At 40.0% G+C, this 20,852-nt stretch overlaps 1 protein-coding gene across 1 annotated transcript in view; it reads left to right on the top strand.

The window, feature by feature from the left end:
• The window catches only part of CGAS (cyclic GMP-AMP synthase), a 70,751-nt gene that overhangs the window by 7,524 nt on the left and 42,375 nt on the right, over nucleotides 1-20,852 (top strand). Inside the window, exons 3-5 of the mRNA XM_036248764.1 lie at nucleotides 1,635-1,871; nucleotides 5,866-5,968; nucleotides 7,030-7,370. Coding sequence (XP_036104657.1) covers nucleotides 1,635-1,871; nucleotides 5,866-5,968; nucleotides 7,030-7,370 — 681 coding nt within the window. The remainder of the gene's footprint in view (nucleotides 1-1,634; nucleotides 1,872-5,865; nucleotides 5,969-7,029; nucleotides 7,371-20,852) is intronic.

Here is a 20,852-nt window from a genome sequence, read left to right as displayed (position 1 = left end):
TGGCCCTTTAGAGAGCATAGATTAATTTATCCGTTAATATAATTAATATTCCTTGATTATCCATTAATATAATTAATATTCCTAGATGTTTTGGATATGTTAATGAACAAATAAATGAAGATCCTCACCCTCTGTACCTTATAATTATGTAAGGTCAGACAGGCAATTAATAACAAATGGAAAACATAATTATCTAATAGTATACCAGAAATGAGTAAGTCCTATGGGGAAAAAGTATAGCAAAGTGAGAGGGATCAGGAGTGTTGGGGATAGGACGGGAGGAAATAGTAATATTAAGTAGAGGGTAAGAAGAGGATCCCATTAGAAGTTGAGGAGAAGAGAAAGAGCACAAGGAGACTGAGTGTTCACAGGAGCAGTGGTCAGTGTTTAGAATGCTAATGACATCCAGAAAACCATCGTATTTGGTCTTTGATTTTGGGAAAATTATTGGTAACTTGGACTTGGCAGCTACAGGTGAGTCAGGATCATACAAGGGAAAAACAGCAGGGAAGCAGTAAAGATAGCGTGTGTAGGCAGCTCTAAAAAGTTTTGGCTGCAAAGGAAAATGGGTAAGTATGGAGAGGAGGGTGATATAGGGTCAAAAGAGAGGTAAATTTTAAAATAAGAAAAGCTGGAAGCCTTTGTATGCACATCGGAATGATCCAGCAGGGATGGGAATCCACTGATGCAGAAGAGGCAACAACTGGAGAGCAAGGTGCTCGAGATCGTGAGGATCCAGAGGACATCTTCAGGGGTGGCCTTTGAAATGTGAATGGACACCTGCTTGGTGGAAATAGGAGGAAGAGGGATCTAATGAGTAGGACAGGGAGAGACTTGCAGATTGAATGATAAGAAAATGAGAGTGTCTAGCTTATTTTCTCCAGGTTCATCCACATTGGCACAAATAGGATCTTTTTCTTTGTTAAGACTGAATAATATTCCATTGTAAATACAGGCATTGGGAAACCAAAAAATTCACATGACTTGAGTTATTGTAGTATTGAGGTTATTGCAGTGGTCTGGAACTGAACCCACAATATCTCCCCTTTATGACTATACATACCACAGTTTATCCATCCCCCTGTCAGTGGACTCAGGTTGTGTCCATGTATTGACTACTGTGAATAACACCACGACGCACATGGATTGCCCCCGTGTCTTGATGCTCCCTGCCTCTTAGCTTCCACAGGCAGCCACGCTCTTGTGTTGGGCTACTGCTGTGGTCTTCTTTTCTTTTCCTCTCCCCCTGTTGTCCTCTGTGGTCTTGATCACTTGCTCCTGCCTGCCACTCATCTGCCTCTTTTCCAGGCTTCCCTCCAAACTGCCATTCATCAACTTAAACGAAAATGTAATCAAAGCACTCTCACACCCCTAAGTTTTCAGGCGCTCCTCAACATCTACAACATCTATGCTACACAGATTGGTGAAGTGTCTCGGTGCCATGATAGGCATCAGTGAACATTGTCTAAATGAGTAAAACACTTTGCCCTGTGGGGTCAGTTTCAGTTTTGGAACTAATTTTCACCGTAACACTCTCTAGATCTCCAATCATAGTTATATTATTTTTCCTATATTTTCAAGAAAATTAGATTGATAAACCCCGTTTTTTTCTTTTTATGTCTAAACAAATACAGATGTCAGTGTGGAGAAGAAGAAGAAAGGGTGTCCTGCTGTAACACTTCTTATTAGTAAACCTAAAGAAATATCTGTGGATATAATCTTGGCTTTGAAAGTAAAGAGCAGCTGGCCAGCCAGCACCCAGGAAGGCCTGCCCATCAGGAACTGGCTTGGAGCAAAAGTTAGGAAAAATCTAAGACAACAGCCATTTTACCTGGTACCGAAGTTTGCAAAGGAAGGAAATCGTTTTCAAGGTATCTTGAATGTGAAGGTTAATTGAAAGACATGTGAAAGAGCTGTGAATGTTACATACAAGGGCAGTAACAGATCAACTACTGCTGTTGGCATTTCAAGAATCATCAGGCTAAATAGGTTCCAAGAGCGGAGTTTGGTGAGCCGATGGAATTGAAAAGAGCATAGTCGCAGTAATGTCCAATACTCGGCTTTGAAATGTCTACTACCCACACTTGAATGTTCTCTTTTTTGTTTGATTTTAATACAGAAAGGCAGAACTGCCGCAGCGTCAGACTGCTCTGGATCAGGATCCCGAGGCTGCTTCTCTTTCTAGCTGTGTGATCTTGGGCTAGTTACCAAGCCTCTCCAAACAACTCTTTATCCACATTTCCTTAGTTTGTCCTTTTCTGTTACAGGATCCCATGGAGGACACCACCTTACATTTCACCATCATGTCTCTTAAGCTCCTCTTGACTAGAACAGTTTCTCAACCTTTCCTTGTGTTTGATGACCTTGACCGTTTTGAAGACTTCTAGTCAGATACTTTGTAGAATGCCCCTCATTCGGCACGTGCCTGATGTTTTTTATGATTAGACTGGAGTTCTGGGTTTGGGAGAGGAAGATCAGATTGCTAAAATGTCATTTGCATCCATTATATTAAGGATACATGCCATGAACATGACGTAGCACTGCTGATGTTGAACTTGATCACCTGGCTGAGGTAGTGTTTGTCAGATTTCTCCACTAAGTTACTTATTTCCCCCTTTTTCATAGTGTACTGTTTGGAAGGAGGTCACTGTGCACAGCTCACATTTAAGAGGGGGCAGAAACTTTACACAGATTTTGGGGGAATATTTCTGTATGGGAGATTTATCTCTTCTCTCCCATTTATTAATTTACTCAAACATTTATATCAACATGGAGTCATGGATATTTGCTTTCTACTTTAGGTTGTAATCCAGTACCACTTTACTAATCTTATTGCTTAATTTTTTCTGACTTTGGGAGCTCTTTCAGTTGGTTCCCTGTATCCTTTGCACATGCCCCCATAATTATAGGGTTTTTTGTTTGTTTTGTTTTTTTTTTTTTTTTTTTTTTTTTTTTTTTTTTTTTTTTTTTTTTATCCTCACCCGAGGACATTTTTCCATTTTTTGTTCAGGTAGAGTGGGAGGGAGAGAGAGGAACAGAGAGAGAGAGAGAAACATCGATGTGAAAGGGACACATCGAGTGGCTGCCACCCGCACAACCGACCAGGGCCGGGGACAAACTGCAGCCGAGGTACGTGCCCTTAGCGGGAACCGAACCTGGGTCTCTCAGGACCGCAGGCCGACGCTCTAACCGCTGAGCCAAACCGGCCAGGACTGTTTGTTTTGTTTTGAGCACTAACTCAGTTTTTGGCTCTACAAGGTGCTCCAGGTTCATCTTGTATACTTCCTGCATCAGTCCCAGAATCAGCCATTTCTCCAAGGACCCCTGTATCCTTTTATTGGAGAATGCACTAGAAACCACGATCTGGGTGCTATGTGTACACGTGCTCTGATATGAGGGTGTCAACCCTCTGAGCTGGAGGAACGTGGAAATATTTGTGTGTGTACTAACTCCAGAACATACAAGTATCTATAAATATTTTATATGCAATTATTTGTTGTGTATATTAAGTTATACCCAAGTTCATACTATTTTAAATTATAGTCCATTACCACCTGGATCATTTCTTTCTCTCCTGCTGTCTGTAACCTCTCATTCCAACAGTGAAAACCCTGACTCCCACCTCTGCCACCTATCTGCTTAATTGTTCAGTTCCAGTAAACACGTATAGTTCTTTCAAAACTGTAAAGCCATTCCTCCATGGGAAACACTTATCAACTACAGTACAGAGCTAATGGACAGTTCCTTTTGCCGTCAGTCTTACAGACCATTTCCAAAGTAATTTAGGTCAACACCTTTTGCCCAAACCCCTTTGAGGAAGGTTGTTTCCTGCATGTGTAATGCAGTTAGAGTCCCCTTTCTCAGTCTGCATATTTTCTGGGACCCCTTGACCTCCTAAATGATTTTCTAAAGTTTACATATATCAAGGTCCACCCTTTGTGCTATCAAGTTGTACTGGTTTTGACAAATGCGTTGCATCATGTATCTGCCTTTAAATAACAGTTTCCCTGCCCTGAAAGTCCCCTGAGCTTTCCTTCTTCACCTTCCCATTCCAAACTTCTGGCAACCTCTGATCTGTTTATGATCTCTATAGTTTTGCCTCTTTCACAATGGCATAAATGGATGTGATAAACGGATGTATACAGTAACAATGAACAACCTAGCTCAGTACCACTCTTCCATGTAGTCATTGTCCATACATTGTACAGTTATTACTACACTCTTGTTCTGTTCCATTAAAATCTCTGTCTACCCTTGTACTATACTAAATAGTCAAACATAACGTGTCTTTGTATGTCTTGAAATCTGGTAGGGCACGTTCTCCCACTTTGTCCTTCTTCATGAATGTGTGAGATATTCTTGACTCTTGTATTTTCATAACAATTTTAGTATCATCTTGTCAAATTCCACAAGAGCATGTTTTTGGAATTTTGATTGAGAGTACATGGAATCTATAGATAAATTTTGGAAGACTGCATACATTTATAATAGCAACTTTTCCAATTCACAGACAGGTGCATATCTCCATTTATTTAGACTTCCTCTAATACTTCTTAGTGAAGTTTTAGAGTTTTCTCCACAGAAGTGTTGTATATCTTTTGTTAGATTTACTCATAAACAGTTGTAACTTTCTAGTCTGAAAAATTTTAAACCAGTGGAAAAGTAGACAAGAATTTACTGAACTCACATATACCTGTCACCTGACTTCTTTTGCATTTTCTTCATGTACAATAGTATTATCTATCAATAACTTGGTTTCTCTCTATCCAGTGCTGTTCTGTTTCTTGTGCTTGCTAGGAGAGCCAGTGCATGTTGGACAGAAATAGGGATGGCATACATCCTGTCTAACTGACTTCAAGGGAAAAATCTCAACTTTTTGCCATATGTTATCATGTAGCTGCATCCTTTTTAAAATCTATGTTTCATCAGATCAAGTTTCTGTCCAGATTTAAATTGCTGAGAGGGGTTTTAAAAAAAAGATGCATGAGCCCTGGCCAGTTTGGCTCAGTGGTTGGAGCATTGGCCCACAGACCAGAGGATCCGGGCTTTGTTCCCACTAAGGGCACATACCTTGGTTGCAGTTTGTCCCCGGCCCTGGTTGGGGTCATGTGGGTGGCAACCACTCAATGTGTCTCTCTCACATTGATGTTGCTCTCTCTCTCTCTTCCTCCATCTCTCCCTCCTGCTCTATCTGAAGATAAATGCAAAAAAGTCCTCGGGTAAGGATAAAAAAAAAAAATGATGCATGAATGTTAAATGTTATTACCTGCCTATTCTGCTTTTTTGAGATGATCATATGTTTCTCCTCAATTCTGTTAATGTGAGAGATTATATTGATTGGTTTTTAAATTATAAACCAATCCTGCATTCCCAAAATAAAACCAAGTAGGTAATAGGACAGTTAAAGCTTAAAAGAGCTAGCTATGATAAACCTTGGAGAGAAGGGAAGAAATCTATTCTTACGTAATCTCTCCCAAGGAATAGAAATGTTCCCTAATTCATTTTACATGAATACCAAAGTTTGTAAGGGTGGTATAAAATTTTTAAATCAATTTATTCATGCTATTATTGAAACAAAATATTAACAAACTGAATTTAGCAGTATATCGAAGGTAATACATCTTACATGGCTGACTATCGTAAGCACCCCTCCACCCCCATTTTTCCTATCTTAGTCCTCATTTTGCTTGAAATGACATCTTTTAATATGTAATTACATTATTTGTTTGTTCACTTTCTTGGTCTATCTGCCCCTAGAAATTTTCCAGAATGACATTTTAGTGAAGGAAATCACTTAAATATTGTGTTGTTTATATGTGGACGCTTTGGGTAAATTTCTTTTCTATTTTTCTTTGGGAAATTAAGAAAATACATGGCGGCTATCCTTCTCTCACATTGAAAAGAACATTTTGGAAAATCATGGAAAAGCTAAAACGTGCTGTGAATGTGATGGGGTGAAATGTTGCAGGTAACTTCCTTATTTTGTTGAATGGGGGTTCGTCTATGGAATGTTTATTTTTTAATTGACTCCACAACTCAGACCTAAGTATGAGCATTGCTGGGTTGAGTCCTGGGGTCTACACATGGCTGGACTGACCTGGAATATTATCTCCAGGGTGAGCATGAAACCAGGGAAGCCAGATCCAAGGACCCAGGAAAGAGTGTTAGAAGGCAAGGCCAGAGGTTATAGTCCTGAACCTGGATCAGAGGGATAAGAGGGTATAAACACGAGCCACCATTAGCCGTATCAGTTGTCCTGTCTTAGTATTCTGGTTGCTTCAAGGTAATGAATATTAATGTCACATAATGAGAGGGTGCCAGAGGACCACTCTTTTGGATACTGGTGCTTGCTTTGGATGGTTTGGCTGCGTTGAAGGCCAGGAACTGACTGGCTAAATTTGAAACAAAACTAAAAGATGGGTAATTATTATTATTTTTTTTGGTAGCATACCCACCATAGAAAATGAGACTGAAAAGGAATTCTTCATTTGAGTTTCTACAGTTGCCTAGTGTAAGGTTCACAAAAGTTAAAAGCAAAACCAGAATGTCCAGCATGGAGGCCCAGGAGGTTCTTCAAAGCTCCACGTACAGACTTTGAAGCCAGTGTTAAGAAAACATATTTCTGATAAGGCTAAATATTTTTAAAAACAGTACATTTTGTCAACTATGAAATAACTGGATGAATAATGTAATATTTGTAGCCTAACAACACAAAAATCACTGCATGAATAAATAATATGATTATCTGCCAGTTTCATAGTTGAACTAATCCTGATAGAATAAAATATTGAATCTAGGAATGGGGAAGAGGGCAGGAAAAATATGTTTTTGAAACTTCAAATCATATATTTCAAAAAATCAGGTTTTAGAGGGGCTATAATTATATTTATACATCTTTATTTTTTTTGTGTCTATCTGTGTTATAATACCTGTGTTGTGTATTGCATCTTCCTGTAAGACGCCTAAAGCTCGTTGTGGAATGAAGCAAGTTGTAAAGTGAAAATAATGATTTTCTTTTTTATTTAACAGGAAAGATTGTTTAAAACTAATGAAGTATCTTTTAGAGCAATTGAAAGAAAAGTTTGGAAACCCAAAGGAACTGACTAAATTCTTTTCTTACCAATTGAAAACTGCCTTCTTTCACCTGTGTGCTGAGAACCCTGATGACAGCGACTGGCAATCCAAAGAGCTGGAGCTCTGCTTTGACAGATGTGTGCAATACTTTCTTCAGTGCCTCGAGAAAGAGTATCTTGAGCATTTCTTTATTCCTGGAGTCAATTTCTTCTCTCGAGACAAAATTGACAGAATAAGTAAAGAATTCCTGTTGAAAGAAATTGAATATGAAAGAAACAATGGATATCCAATCTTTGGTGAATTTTGAAATTATATATATTTTTATTTATTTTTGTTGTCGATGGCATTATATATGTCCCCCATTTTCCCTCCCTTTGCTCCCCTCTACCCAGTTCCCACCCCACCCCAGGTCTTCACTACACTTCTGTCTCTGTTTATGTGCTATGCATATATGCATATAAGTTCTTTGGTTGCTTTCATTTAATTTTTTTTTTCTTTATTGATTTTAGAGAGAGAGGAAGGGAGAGGAAGAGACTCTTTGGTTACTTTCTTCCCATCCCTCCTTTCGCTCTGAGATCTGTCAGTCTGTTCCATGCCTCCATATATCTGGACCTATTTTTTCATCAGTTTATTTTGTTCATGTAAGTGAGACCACGTGATATTTTTGTTGTTGCTCTTTTTTATTTCTTTTGTTTTTTTTTTATCCTCACCTGAGGACATTTTTGCATTTATCTTCAGAGAGAGCAGGAGGGAGAGAGGGGGGAAGAGAGAGAGAAACATCGATGAGAGAGAGACACATCGAGTAGTTGCAACCCACAAGACCCTAACCAGGGCCGGGGACAAACTGCAACTAAGGACATGCCCTTAGTGGGAACTGAGCCTGGGTCTCTCTGGTCCGCAGGCCGATGCTCTAACCGCTGAGCCAGACCAGCCAGGGCTCATGTGATATTTTTAAAAAGAGTCAAGAATTAGAGTGACTATAATCATTGGAGTGTTTGAAATTTGTCACAGCAATGATGGATGAAAATGAATAAGCAATTATAACATTCTCTTTATCTTAATAAACTCTAATTAGTATAAAAGGATTGATTATTTTGGAAAAGAGATTAGTCAAGGAATACAAATCAAAAGGAGTATTTATAGTCTAAAAGCTTTATCAGGTTGCAATGAAAAGGACAAAATATATAAAGCTATCACCTTAATTCTTCAAGTACTTACTGAACACTGCCATTCACCAAGCACAAATGTTTGAAAGGTTGCAAAAGACAATATTCGAAATCACCATTGCCTTCATAAAACTGGGAGACTTTGTTCAACATACAAATATATTTGGAAGCCATGTCCTGTCCTAAATGTTAGGATGGGTAAGAAGGAAATGAAAAATAAGTTCTACATTGTCTTTACATGTCTTGGAAATTCATAATCTTATAGGAAAATATTGGGTAAGTTAATACACGTGGATAAATATAAAACATGTAACATTTTTAGTGCACTTTTACATATACATACACATGGTACAAAACTCGAAGAAACAGGTATGTGATGAAATGTCACCCGTTCTCCTCTGTGCTCAGGCAGCATTTAACCAAGTGGCAGCTGCTGTTTGTTCACTTTTTCTATTCCTATATTTTGGACATTTTCTTTTTGGCTAATGTTATTGTTTTCTAGAAGTATTACAATGTATTTTATTAAAATTTTTTTTTTCTTCATTGATTTTAAAGAGAGGAAGGGAGAGAGAGAGAGAAACATCAATGAGAGAGAACATGGATGTTTCTGCATGCCCCCCACTGGGGACTTGGCCCACAACCTGGGCATGTGTCCTGACCAGGAATCGAGCTGGCGACCTCTCGGTGCATGGGTCAGAGCTTAACCACTGAGCCACACCTGCCAGGCTAAAATGTGTTATAGATGTTGTCATGTGCCACATCATGACAGACCACATATATGATGGTGGTACATAAGATAATAATGGAGCTGAAAAATGGCTATCAACTAGGGACGTAGTCATGGTAATATCAGAGTGCAACACAGTCATCACATGTTTATGGTGACGCTCATGTAAACCTGAGTCAAATAACATACAGTATGTACAATACATAATACTTGATAATAAATGACTATGTTACTGATTTACAGATTTACTATACTATACTTTTTATCATTACTTTAGAGTGTACTAGTTCTACTTATAAAAAGTAGTTTGCGTCAAGGCCAGTGTGGCTCAGTTGGTTGGGCGTCATCTCTTACACCCAAAGGTTGCCGATCTGATTCCCATCTCAGGGCACATGTCCAGGTTGCAGGCTTGATCCCCAGTAGGGGGTCTGTGGGAGGCAGCTAAATTGATGTTCGGCTCTCACTTTGATGTCTCTCCCTCTCACTTCCTCTTTCTAAAAATCAATAAAAATATTTTAAAAAATAGTTTGCTATAAAACAGTATACCCTGTTCCATTGGCAGCAGCTTCATCTCATGTTTACCATGTCCCTTGACTGCATCATTTCCTCCTGTGCTTGATTTAATCTCATTTTATAAATTTAGTGTAGCCTAAGTGTATAATGTTTATAAAGTCTACAGAAAAATCCAAGCTACTTAAGCTAAAACGGATGTGTGCAAAAAAAAGTCATCAGTCTCATTTGAGAATATTGGTCAGCTGTACCTATTTATGAAGTCAAGTAACATAACCATTGGCTAGTCATCTCAATCAAGATGATGATGAATTCTCTGGGGAGGAGAGGGAACAGGCTGAGTGCTTGAGTGGTGATAGTGGTGGTAGAGTGGGTTGGATTGTATTTGTTCCTATCATGCACAACAAGTTTCCACAAACTCAGTGACTTAACAGTTATTATCTCAGTTTCAGTGAGTCAAGATTCTACACAGGGTCTCACAAGGCTACAATCAAGGTGTGAGCTGGGACTGCAGTGTCACCTGAGGTGTGACTGGAAAAGGATCGACTTTTGTTGGCAGTATTCAGTACCTCAGAGGTGTAAGACGAGGACTTAGCTTCTTTCTGACTGTTGACTGGAGGTTGTCCTCAGCTGCTAGAAACTGCCTTCGGTTCCTTGCATGTGACCGCCCCACACTGGCAGCCCCCACACGCGGCTGCTCACTTCAAAATCAGCATGGGAGGGAGAGATTCCAACAAGAGGGGCTCTACATTTTCTTTAACATGATTACATACATGTAATCATACATCCCATTGCCTTTACCATATTTAATGGGTCTGAAGCAAGTCACAGGTTTCACCCATACTAAAGGGGATGGGAATCACTCAAGGATGTTGTGTCAGTTTATCCAAAACAGTCCCCACAAAAACACCCTCACTCTTGACAATTGCAGTTTCAGGAGATTCCCCAACTCACTCCCAGGTTTGATAATTCACTCGAAAGACAGAACATGCTGAAACCTTTAACTCGTGGTTAGCTTATTACAGGGTAAGGATGCAGGTTAAAATTAGCAGAGGGAAAAAGGCCTATGCAGAGGTCAGGAGGTACCAAACACAGGGCTTCTATTCTTCTGTGGAGTCATGGATGCATTAATCTTTTGGCATTGATGGAAAATAATACACATGGACTCTTGCCAACCAAGGAAGCTGCCTAAGCCTTAGTACACAGTTTTTATTACATGTCAGTGGTTATTTGCCCAGATGTCTACTTTAGTTTCCAATCCCTCTAGAAGTTAAGTGGTATGACCCAAAGCACCACCACGAATCACATTATTAGATATTTCTGGTGTGTTCCTAGGTCTTAGTGCTTATATCCCAGAAGCCAACAGCAAAGACAAGAACCCCTCTTTGAATTAGGTTAAATTATTTGCTACCTATCTGGATATGAACCCCAGGAGCAGGGCATTATGGAACCACTCTAAGAGTCTGACCATCACAGGTATGAAAGAGTTTGATTTTCTTTCTTATGGTGAGAAGTTAATAGAACTATCAAACTTGAAAAACCAGTGCAATGGCATATAAGCATGTTATTTAGAATCTGCTAAAAGATGAAATGGTTGCACGTTGGTGATGAAAAATGAAGGGTAGAAGCGCTGGGAACTACTTTTTAAAAATACGCCGTGTAGTCCTGGCAGGTTTGGTTCAGCAGACCACATGGTTGGATTCCGGTCAAGAGCAGGTACCTGAATTGCAGGTTTGATCCCTGCCCCAATCGGTGTCATGCAGGAGGCAACCAATAGATGTGTCTCACATAGCTGTTTTTCTCTCTGCCCCCCCTCCTCTCTTCCACTCTACCTAAAAATCAATGGAAAAATATCATCGGGTGAGGATTAACAACAACAACAACAAAATAAGCCTTGTAGAACCATTTGCTTCTGTATACTACATGCATATATGACTTTTTGATAAAAATGAAAAAAAATTTAACCGTGTCTATTTAAAATTAATACGTAACCAAGTCATATCCTCACTTTTACGTGTAAAAAGGTCTTATTCCACTACTGAGAGAGAGAGCTTTGCTAACCTAATTTTTCTCTGGCTAATTGTAGGATTTTTGTCTTTAGTATTGTGAAATTTCATTATTACATGTATTATTGTGCATATCTTTTTATCCTGCATGAGATTCATTGTTTGATTCTGTGGATATTTTTCATTGATTTTGGAAAACTGACCCATTATCTATTCAAATATTGGCCTGGCTCTAATCTTTTTCTCTTCTCTGGGACTCTAGTTAAGTGTATGTTAGATAATTTTCTATTATCTAACCTTCATTTGCATTTTCCATCTTTGTTGTCTTTCTGTGCTGTAATTTGGATTCTGTTTTATCTTCTAGCTCACTTATTCAGTGTTCAGTTATGTCTAATCCTCTGGTAACACCTTAAAATTATTTTTTTATTATACACACATATACATATACACAAAAGTAGACAAGGTGATATATTCTATCTATCTTCTGGCTTGAACAATACTGGCTTGAAAAATACTGGCTTAAACAATACTGTCATTCTATTTTCCTGGTTTCATCTGTGGTCACTGAGTTTGAAATTTTTTATTACAGATCTTTTTCTTTTCTAGAAGTCCTATCTGATTCCCCTTCGCATCTGCTATGTCACTCTTTGTAGTTTACTATTCTAGCAGGTATTTTGAAGCCTGCATTTTGTTTATTTCATTACATAGTACTGAGTTTTATATGTCTGAAAATTCCAGAGTTTGTAGTTTGCTACTGCTCTTTGTATTGTCTTCTGGTTCTCATTTGTGATGCATGGTTTTTTTTTTTACTCGTAGTACTTAGTTTTATTTATTTATTTTTATTTTTTTTCCTTTATTGATTTTTAGAGAAGAAGTGAGAGGGAGAGAGAGAGAGAAACATCGATGAGAGAGAACATCGACTGGCCACCTCCTGCATGCCCCCCACTGGGCCCACAACCTGGGCATGTGTCCTGACTGGGAATCGAACTGGCAACCTCTTGTTGCATGGGTCGATGCTCAACCACTGAGCCACACCGGCCGGACTACTCATAGTACTTAGTTTTATAATATGTCTGAAAATTCCAGAGTTTATAGTTTGCTACTGCTGTTTCTATTGTCTTCTGGTTATTATTTGTGGTGCATGATTGTTGTTTTTTACTGAGTGCTGTTTACTATTCGTGAGATTCTTTTTGGTCTGCTACACAGGAGCCTTCCTCTAAAGAGGATTTGTTCTTTTGCATTTGCCAGGCTTCTGTGGGACATAAGCAGTCAGCAAATGAAGCTCCTCAAATCAGGATTACTTCTAGAGGCTTCTTGGACCACTGAGGCAATGTGAACCTTGGTTTCACATCTGTGTAGATAGAGCTGCCTCATCCTTCCTTGTGTTTCCATTTCATTCCACTGCAGTCTTCAGATTGCTGTTCTTGTCCAGAGATTTTATTTATGTAGGAAGGGAGAATGACTTGATTTAATGCCGGTTTTCAATTTTGATACCAGTTTTGCTAGCTTTGTATAATAAGCTTTGAAAAACACATCCTTTTAAATGTTCTGGTATACAGGATTTACCCTTTTGTTGGAGGCCTCTGATTGGTTACCGTCCACGTTTCTGTTGTTTCTATTCAGCTGAACTACCTGAGTTAATTTTGGTAACTTAGGAAAATACAGTCAAGCTTATGAATTCATATTTGTTGACAGAATGTTATACACTATTCTAAAACATTTATGCCTCTATGTCCCTAAGGTAAGTAGAGCAGGGAGAGCTGTTCTTCCCTCCCCACTCAGACTTACCAGAAATGTTGTCTGTTTGATGGGTCTTACTAAAGAATCAAGTGTTGATCCAGCCAGTGTGACTCAGTGGTTGAGCGTCGACCCATGCAACAAGAGGTCACTGGTTCAATTCCTGGTCACGGCACACGCCCAGGTTGTGGGCCTGATCCTCAGTGGGGGGCATGCAGGAGGCGGCCAATCGATGTTCTCTCTCATTGATGTTTCTATCTCTCTCTCCCTCTCACTTTCTCTCTCTCTAAAATCAATAAAGGAAAAATTAAAACTTAAAATAAAAAAGAGTAAAATATTTTTTAAAAATCAAGTGTTGGTTTTCACTGAAATCTCTATTTTCTAATTCATTAATTTATGCTTTTATCTTTATTTCCTTTCTGAGTTCTTGTTAATATTCTTAATAGTAATACCAGGGAACTATTATTGCATTAACAATGTATGATGAGATGATGAAGGCCTAATTATACACAAATATAAATACCGACATAAATGCTGAATGTTAATACAAGTAAGTATCACATATGGAATACAGAAAAGTGTACACAAAACTGTAAGGGAGCCCTGGCGGGTTTGGCTCAGCGGTTACAGCGTCAGCCTGTGGTCCAGAGAGACTGGGTTTGGTTCCCGCTAAGGGCTCGTACCTCAGTTGCAGTTTGTCCCCTGCCCTGGTTGGGTTGTGCAGGTGGCAGCCACTCGATGTGTCCCTTTCATGTCAATGTTTTTCTCTCTCTTTCTCTTCCTCTCTCTCCCTCCCACTTTATCTGAACAAAAAAATGTAAAAATATCCTCAGGTGAGGATAAAAAAAAAAAAAAACTGTAAGGGAAAGGGGGAGTATCATTAGTCAAAGAAGCTTTCATGGAAATGAAATTACTTTCCTCGGGTTGATTTCAGCATGAAACTCTGGGCTGAGATGTAAGAAACAGCTGGTCCATATTTTGTTCCCATGAAATCTTTTTAAACTTTCATTTCAAGGTAGGTGAAGTGTAATCATGTAAAAGAACCCCCAAGTTAAATACTATTTAGTAAACACAAAATTAAAGGGCTATACAGAAAGACAGAGATAAGCTTATGTTCTCATCATAGAAAAATTTTTATTTTGTTAATGGTGTCTTTTTACTGCCATGACAATATCCAAACAACTTAAACCCTTTAAATTTTTTTTTTTTTTTTACCTCACTTGAGGACACTTTTTGCATTCATCTTAAATAGAGTGAGAGGGACAGAGGGAGGAAGAGATAAACATCGATGTGAGAGACACATCAGCTGGCTGCCACCCACACGACCCCAAGTGGGGCCGGGGACAAACTGCAACCGAGGTACATGCCCTTAGTGGGAACTGAACCCGGGACTCTCTGGTTCGTGGGCCGACACTCTAACTGCTGAGCCAAAGCAGCCAGGGCACAAGCTTAAACCCTTTAAATATTGACCTTAATATGGCAACATCACAGGAGAGAAAATTTTATTTTATTTTTTTTATCCTCACCTGAGGACACTTTTCGATATTTTGTTCAGATAGAGCGGGAGGGGGAGAGAGAGAGAAGGACATCGACGTGAAAGGGACACATCGAGTGGTTGCCACCCACACGACCCAACCAGGGCCAGGGACAAACTGCAACCAAGGTACGTGCCTTTAGCAGGAACCGAACCCGGATCTCTCCGCACCGCAGGCCGAAGCTTTAACTGCTGAGCCAAACCGGCCAGGGTGAGAAAATTTTATTTTATTTTTTTAAATAAAAAGTGAAAAATTGTTAATGCTATTAATATCCATTAAAATTTTTTTCAACTCAAGTTTAAATGCTTTTTATCTTATTAAAGAAAGCATAAAATATTGAATTCTACATTTTAAACCACTGTTATCTTAAAAATCAGTAGTCTTTTCAAATACTGCCAGCATATTTCCATACATCCATATAGCTTAAGGAGTGCATGTATAAAAAAATCTTCAATTCTAGCCCTGGCCGGTTTGGCTCAGCAGTTAGAGCGACAGCCTGCGGTCCAGAGAAACTCAGGTTCATTTCCCGCTAAGGGCGTGTACCTCGGTTGCAGTTTGTCCCTGCCCTGATTGGTCGTGCAGGTGGCAGCCACTCGATGTGTCACTTTTTTTTTTTTTTTTACGCCTGCACATGTTTACCTAGGCAGTTTCTTTTTTTTTTTAATCCTCACCTGAGGGCATTTTTCCATTTTTTATTCAGACAGAGCTAGAGGGAGAGAGAGGAAGTGAAAGAGAGAAACATCGACGTGAAAGGGGGACACATCGAGTGGCCGCCACCCGCACAACCCAACCAGGGCCGGGAACAATCTGCAGCAAAGGTACATGCCCTTAGCGGGAACCAAACCCAGATCTCCTGTGGACCGCAGGCTGACGCTCTAACCGCTGCGCCAAACCGGCCAGGGCCGATGTGTCCCTTTCATGTTGATGTTTTTCTCTCTCTCTCTTCCTCTCTCCCTCCCACTCTATCTGAACAAAAAATGGAAAAATGTCCTCGGGTGAGGATAAAAACAAAACAAAACAAAACTTCAATTCTGAAAAATAAGCGGAAAAAATATAAACTGCTTTTCCCGAATCTTTTAATCCATTTTAAATTCTGATGAAATACATAACAAAACTTGCCATCCTAACCATTTTTAAGTACACAGTTCATTAGTGTAAAAGTGTTAAGTACATTCACTGTTATACCACAACTAAACTCCAGGCCTTTTTCATCTTACAAAACTGAAACTCTAGACCCATTAACCATCTCCCCGTTTCCCTTCTCCCACCAGCTCCTGGCAACCACCATTCTACTTTGTCTCTATTTGTTGACTAGGTACCTCAGGTACATGGAATCATACAGTCTTTGCTCTTACTTTCCTTAGTATAATATCTTTTCACATAATGTCCTCAAGGTTCACCCATTTGTAGCGTGTCAGAATGTCCTCTTACACACCACTTTGTTTATCTGTTCATTCACACCTGGGCCGCCTCCACCTTTTGCTATTATGAAGAAAGCTGCCATGAACATGAGTGTACAAATATTTCCTAGGGACCCTGCTTTCAATTCTTTTGGATATATACACAGTAGTAGATTCGCTGGATTCTATTTTTAATAATTTTTCTTTATTGATTTTAGAGAGAGAGGAAGGGAGAGCGGTAGAGATAGAGACATCAATGAAAGAGAACATCAATTGCCTGCCTCCTGCATGCCGCCCCTGCCCCCACCCCCACCCCGGGGATTGGATCCATAACCTGGGCATGTGCCCTGACTGGGAATTGAACTGGTGACCTCTTGGTGCGTGGAATGACACTCAACCACTGAGCCATACTAGCTGGGTGTGGATTCCGTTTTTAATTTTTTGAGGACCTCCCATATTTTGGAAAGTGGATGCACCATTTTACACTCCCACCAGCAGTGCACAAGGGTTCTGGTTTCTCCACATCCTCGCCAGCACATAGTTTCTGTTTATTTGATAATGGCCATCCTGTAGCAGCCATCCTAATGGGTGTGAGGTGATCTCATTGTGGCTTTGATTTGCATTTCCCTAGTGATTAGTGAGAATGAACATCTTTCATATGTGGTTGGCCATTTGTACAAGGTGGGGCAAAAGTAGATTTAGAGTTTGGTATGGAAACTAATACCATAATTAATAAATAATAGTACAAGAATAAACTATTCTGTGTACTCACAACAGTAAACCTACTATTGCTCCACATTGTATATCTTCTTTGGAGAAATGTCTGTTCAAATTCTTTGCCCATTTTTAAATCTGGTTGTTTGTTTTTGTTCAGTTTTAGTTCTCTATAGTGTGGATATTAATACCTTACCAGAAATATGATTTGAAAAAATATTTTCTCCATAGTTTATTCATATGGTGCCCTACTGGACATTTATAGTTTTTTTCCTACTACAAAAATTGCTATAATACACGTTTACTTGTATACGCAGACATTTATAGAATACATTTCTAGAAAAGAAATTGTTGGATCCAAAGGTATGTGCATGTGTGTATGTGTGTATATATTTTTAAAATTGATACATTACCACCACCTACTCCATTACACTCTTCATCTTTCTGTGCAATATAAAGTTTATTTTCTCAGCTCTGAATCAATAGTTCTACCTTTAAGTAAGATATTAACTGGAATTTAGGTAACAGGTAAAGAATAACACCTAAGAATTTATTATGTTAAGGACTTCTGGTCAAGATGGCTGCCTAGGTAAACATGGTATCGTGTCCTCCCACAACCACATCAAAGTTACAACTAAAATACAGAACAACCATCATTCAAAACCGCCTGAAATCAAGCTGAATGGAAGTCCTACAACTACAAAATTAAAGAAGCAGCCACATCGAGACTGGTAGGAGAGGCAGAGGTGCAAGGGGCTGGTCCCACGCCCACCTGTGGAGGATGAAAATTAGGACACCTCGGCTGGGAAGGTCCTCCCTGAGGACTGAGGGATCCCAGTGCCAGGAAGAGAAGTCCCCATAACTTCTGGCTGGAAAAACAAGTGGGAACTGAGGCTGAGGGAGGCTGAGGCGGCTGGAGCCCCAGGCAGCTCCTCTTAAAGGGCCCGCCGCACAGACTTACTTGGACTGGCATTCTCCAGACTCCAGCGTCGGGGAGGCAGCTTGAAAGGCACCAGAATCATATAGGGAAGAACTGAGCTGTTTGGCACTGGAGCGAGGGCTGGAGAGGAGGTTTTCTCCTAGACAGATGTGCTATCAGAGACCTATGTTCTTTTGGTGAACCCTTCTCTGGGGTGGCAGACAATTGCCATATCTGGGACTCTAGCAACCTGGCTCACACTGGTAGTCCCACCCTAGTGACTCCCTGAGGCCCTGCTCCCCCCCCCCCAACTTTCAGGCCCACCCAAGCTGTTGCCAGTTGCTTTACCATAGGATTGGCCTGTCTTGGATCCTGCTTCAATTTTCTTAAATTCTTTCTTTCTATTTTTTTTTAATCATCACCCGAGGACATTTTTTCATTTTTTGTTCAGATAGAATGGGAGGGAGAGAGAGGAAGAGAGAGAAATATTGATGTGAAAGGAACACATTGAGTGGCTGCCACCCGCACGACCCAACCAGGGCCGGGGACAAACTGCAACCGAGGTACGCGCCCTTAGCAGGAACCGAACCCGGGTCTCTCTGGATCGCAGGCCGACAGACACTCTAACCGCTGAGCGAAACGGGCCAGGGTGGTTTTCCTAAATTCTTTCAAACAAGCAGCTTCAGGTCTCAGCTAGCCCCATACCTCTCGTTAAGTAATACATAGAAACAAACACAGGGAGGCAGCCAAAATGAGGAGACAAAGAAACAGGTCTCAAATGAAAGAACAGAACAAAACTCCAGGAAAAGAACTAAGCAAAATGGAGATGAGAAACCTAACAGATGCTGAGTTCAAAACACTGCTTATAAGGATGCTCAATGGACTTAGTGAGAACCTCAGTGAACTTAGTGAGGGCCTCAAGAGCACAAAAAAGGACCAGTCAGAAATGAAGGAAGCACTGCCCTGGCCGGTTTGGTTCAGCAGTTAGGACATCAGCCTGAGGTCCGGAGAGACCCGGGTTCGGTTCCCGCTAAGGGCATGTACCTCGGTTGCAGTTTGTCCCCGGCCCTGGTTGGGTTGTGTGGGTGGCACCACTCGATGTCTATCTTTCACATCGATGTTTCTCTCTCTCTCTCTCTCTCTCCCCCCCCCTCTCCCTCCCACTCAATCTGAACAAAAAACAAAAAAAATGTCCTCGGGTGAGGTTAAAAAAAAAAAGAGGAAGAAAAATGAAGGAAGCACTAACTGAAATAAAGAATAATTTACACAGATTCAATAGTAGAGTAGGTAAAGCCAAGAAGCAAACCATCGATTTAGAATATAAGGAAGCAAAAAACACCCCATCAGAACAGCAAAAAGAAAAAAGAATCCAAAAAAAAAATGAGAGTAGTGTAAGGAGCCTCTGGGACAACTTCAAGTGTGCCAACATTCCCATCTTGGGGGTGCCAGAAGGAGAAGAGAGAACAAGAAATTGAAAACCTATTTGAAACAATAATGGCCAAAATCTTCCCTAACTTGGGGAAGGAAACAGACCTACAATTCCAGGAAGCACAGAGCGTCCCAAACAAGATGAACCCCAAGAGGCCCACACCAAGACACATCATCATCAAAATGCAAAAGGTTCAAGACAAAGAGAGAATCTTAAAAGCAGCAAGAGAAAAGCAGTTAGTTACCTACAAGGGAGCCCCCATAAGACTGTCAGCTGATTTCTCAAAAGAAACTTTGCAGGACAGAATGGAGTGGCAAGAAATATTCAGTGATGAAAAGCAAGAACCTACAACCAAGATTACTCTATCCGCAAAGCTGTCATTTAGAATCGATGGCCATATAAAGAGTGTCCCAGACAAGAAAAAGCAAAAGGATTTCATCACCACCAAACCATTATTATAAAAAATGTTTAAGGGTCTTCTTCAAGAAAAAGATAAAAAATATGAACAAACAAAATGGCAATGAATACATATTTGTCTATAATTGAATCTACAAGCAAAATGAACAAGCAGAACAGAAACATTCTCATAGATACAGAGAAATTTTGTTGGTTGCCAGATGGGAAGGGGTTTGGGGGGAATGGGTGAAAAGGTGAAGGGATTAAGAAGTACAAATTGGTTGTTAGACTGACAAACCTCAAAGGAAAGGGGGGTGGGGGAGTGGGAAGAAATAAACCAAAGAACTTATATGCATAACCAATGGACACAGACAACAGTGTGAGGAATGGCAGGAGGGGGGCAGGAATGGGGAGGAGGGGGTCAATGGGGGAAAAATGAGGAACATCTGTAATACAATAAAAAATAAAGATAAGTTTTAAAAAAAGAATTTATTCTGTTAACTCTTAGAGACAATGCTGATTGCAGTAAACATACTAACGAAGCCTAGTTAAGGAAAACAGGCATTTGAAAGACCATGCGTTATTCACATTTTACCTCCTATATGTAGACCGGGACCACTTTTCAACATAGACATTAATAATAAAACTTAGGTTTTCCTTGGGGTCTTCCCAATTTTTTCCCCTTCTTTTTTCAGTTTATTTGCCTTATATCTCTTAGCCATCAACACAAGCTCCTCTGGGATATTCTGAAACCACTAAATGCATTTTTAGGATTGAGATTATTCATTTAGTATAACAGCTTTTCCACAATATACTAAAATGCCTCCAAACCATTTCAATCAGAGACCGTCCAGAAGTGATTACATGACATCTTTCAAACAGAACGAAATGTCTCCCTGAGTATTAAACTCTGAATTTATCTTCAAACTACAAAATCAGACTGATCTTAAAAACACCCATCATGCCCTGGCCAGTGTGGTTCAGTTGGTTGAGTGTTGTCCCATGACCAAAAGGTCGGTGGTTCAATTCTCAGTCAGGGCACATAACCCAGGTTGCAGGCTAGATCCTCATTTGGGGGTATGCAGGAGATGGCCAGTGGATGTTTCTCTCTCATATTGATGTTTGGCTCTCTCTCTCAAATAAAAAAAATAAAAAAATAAAAAACTTTTTAAAACCCCATCATTATACTACTCCCGTTTGTATAGCCCCCAGTTGCTTCCTAGTGCCCTTAACTTGCAT

Source organism: Molossus molossus, unplaced genomic scaffold (genome assembly GCF_014108415.1).
Source record: "Molossus molossus isolate mMolMol1 unplaced genomic scaffold, mMolMol1.p scaffold_m16_p_8, whole genome shotgun sequence".
NCBI lineage: Eukaryota > Metazoa > Chordata > Mammalia > Chiroptera > Molossidae > Molossus > Molossus molossus.
The sequence above is the reverse complement of the archived record's forward strand: the minus strand, read 5'-3'. Positions and strand labels throughout refer to the sequence as shown.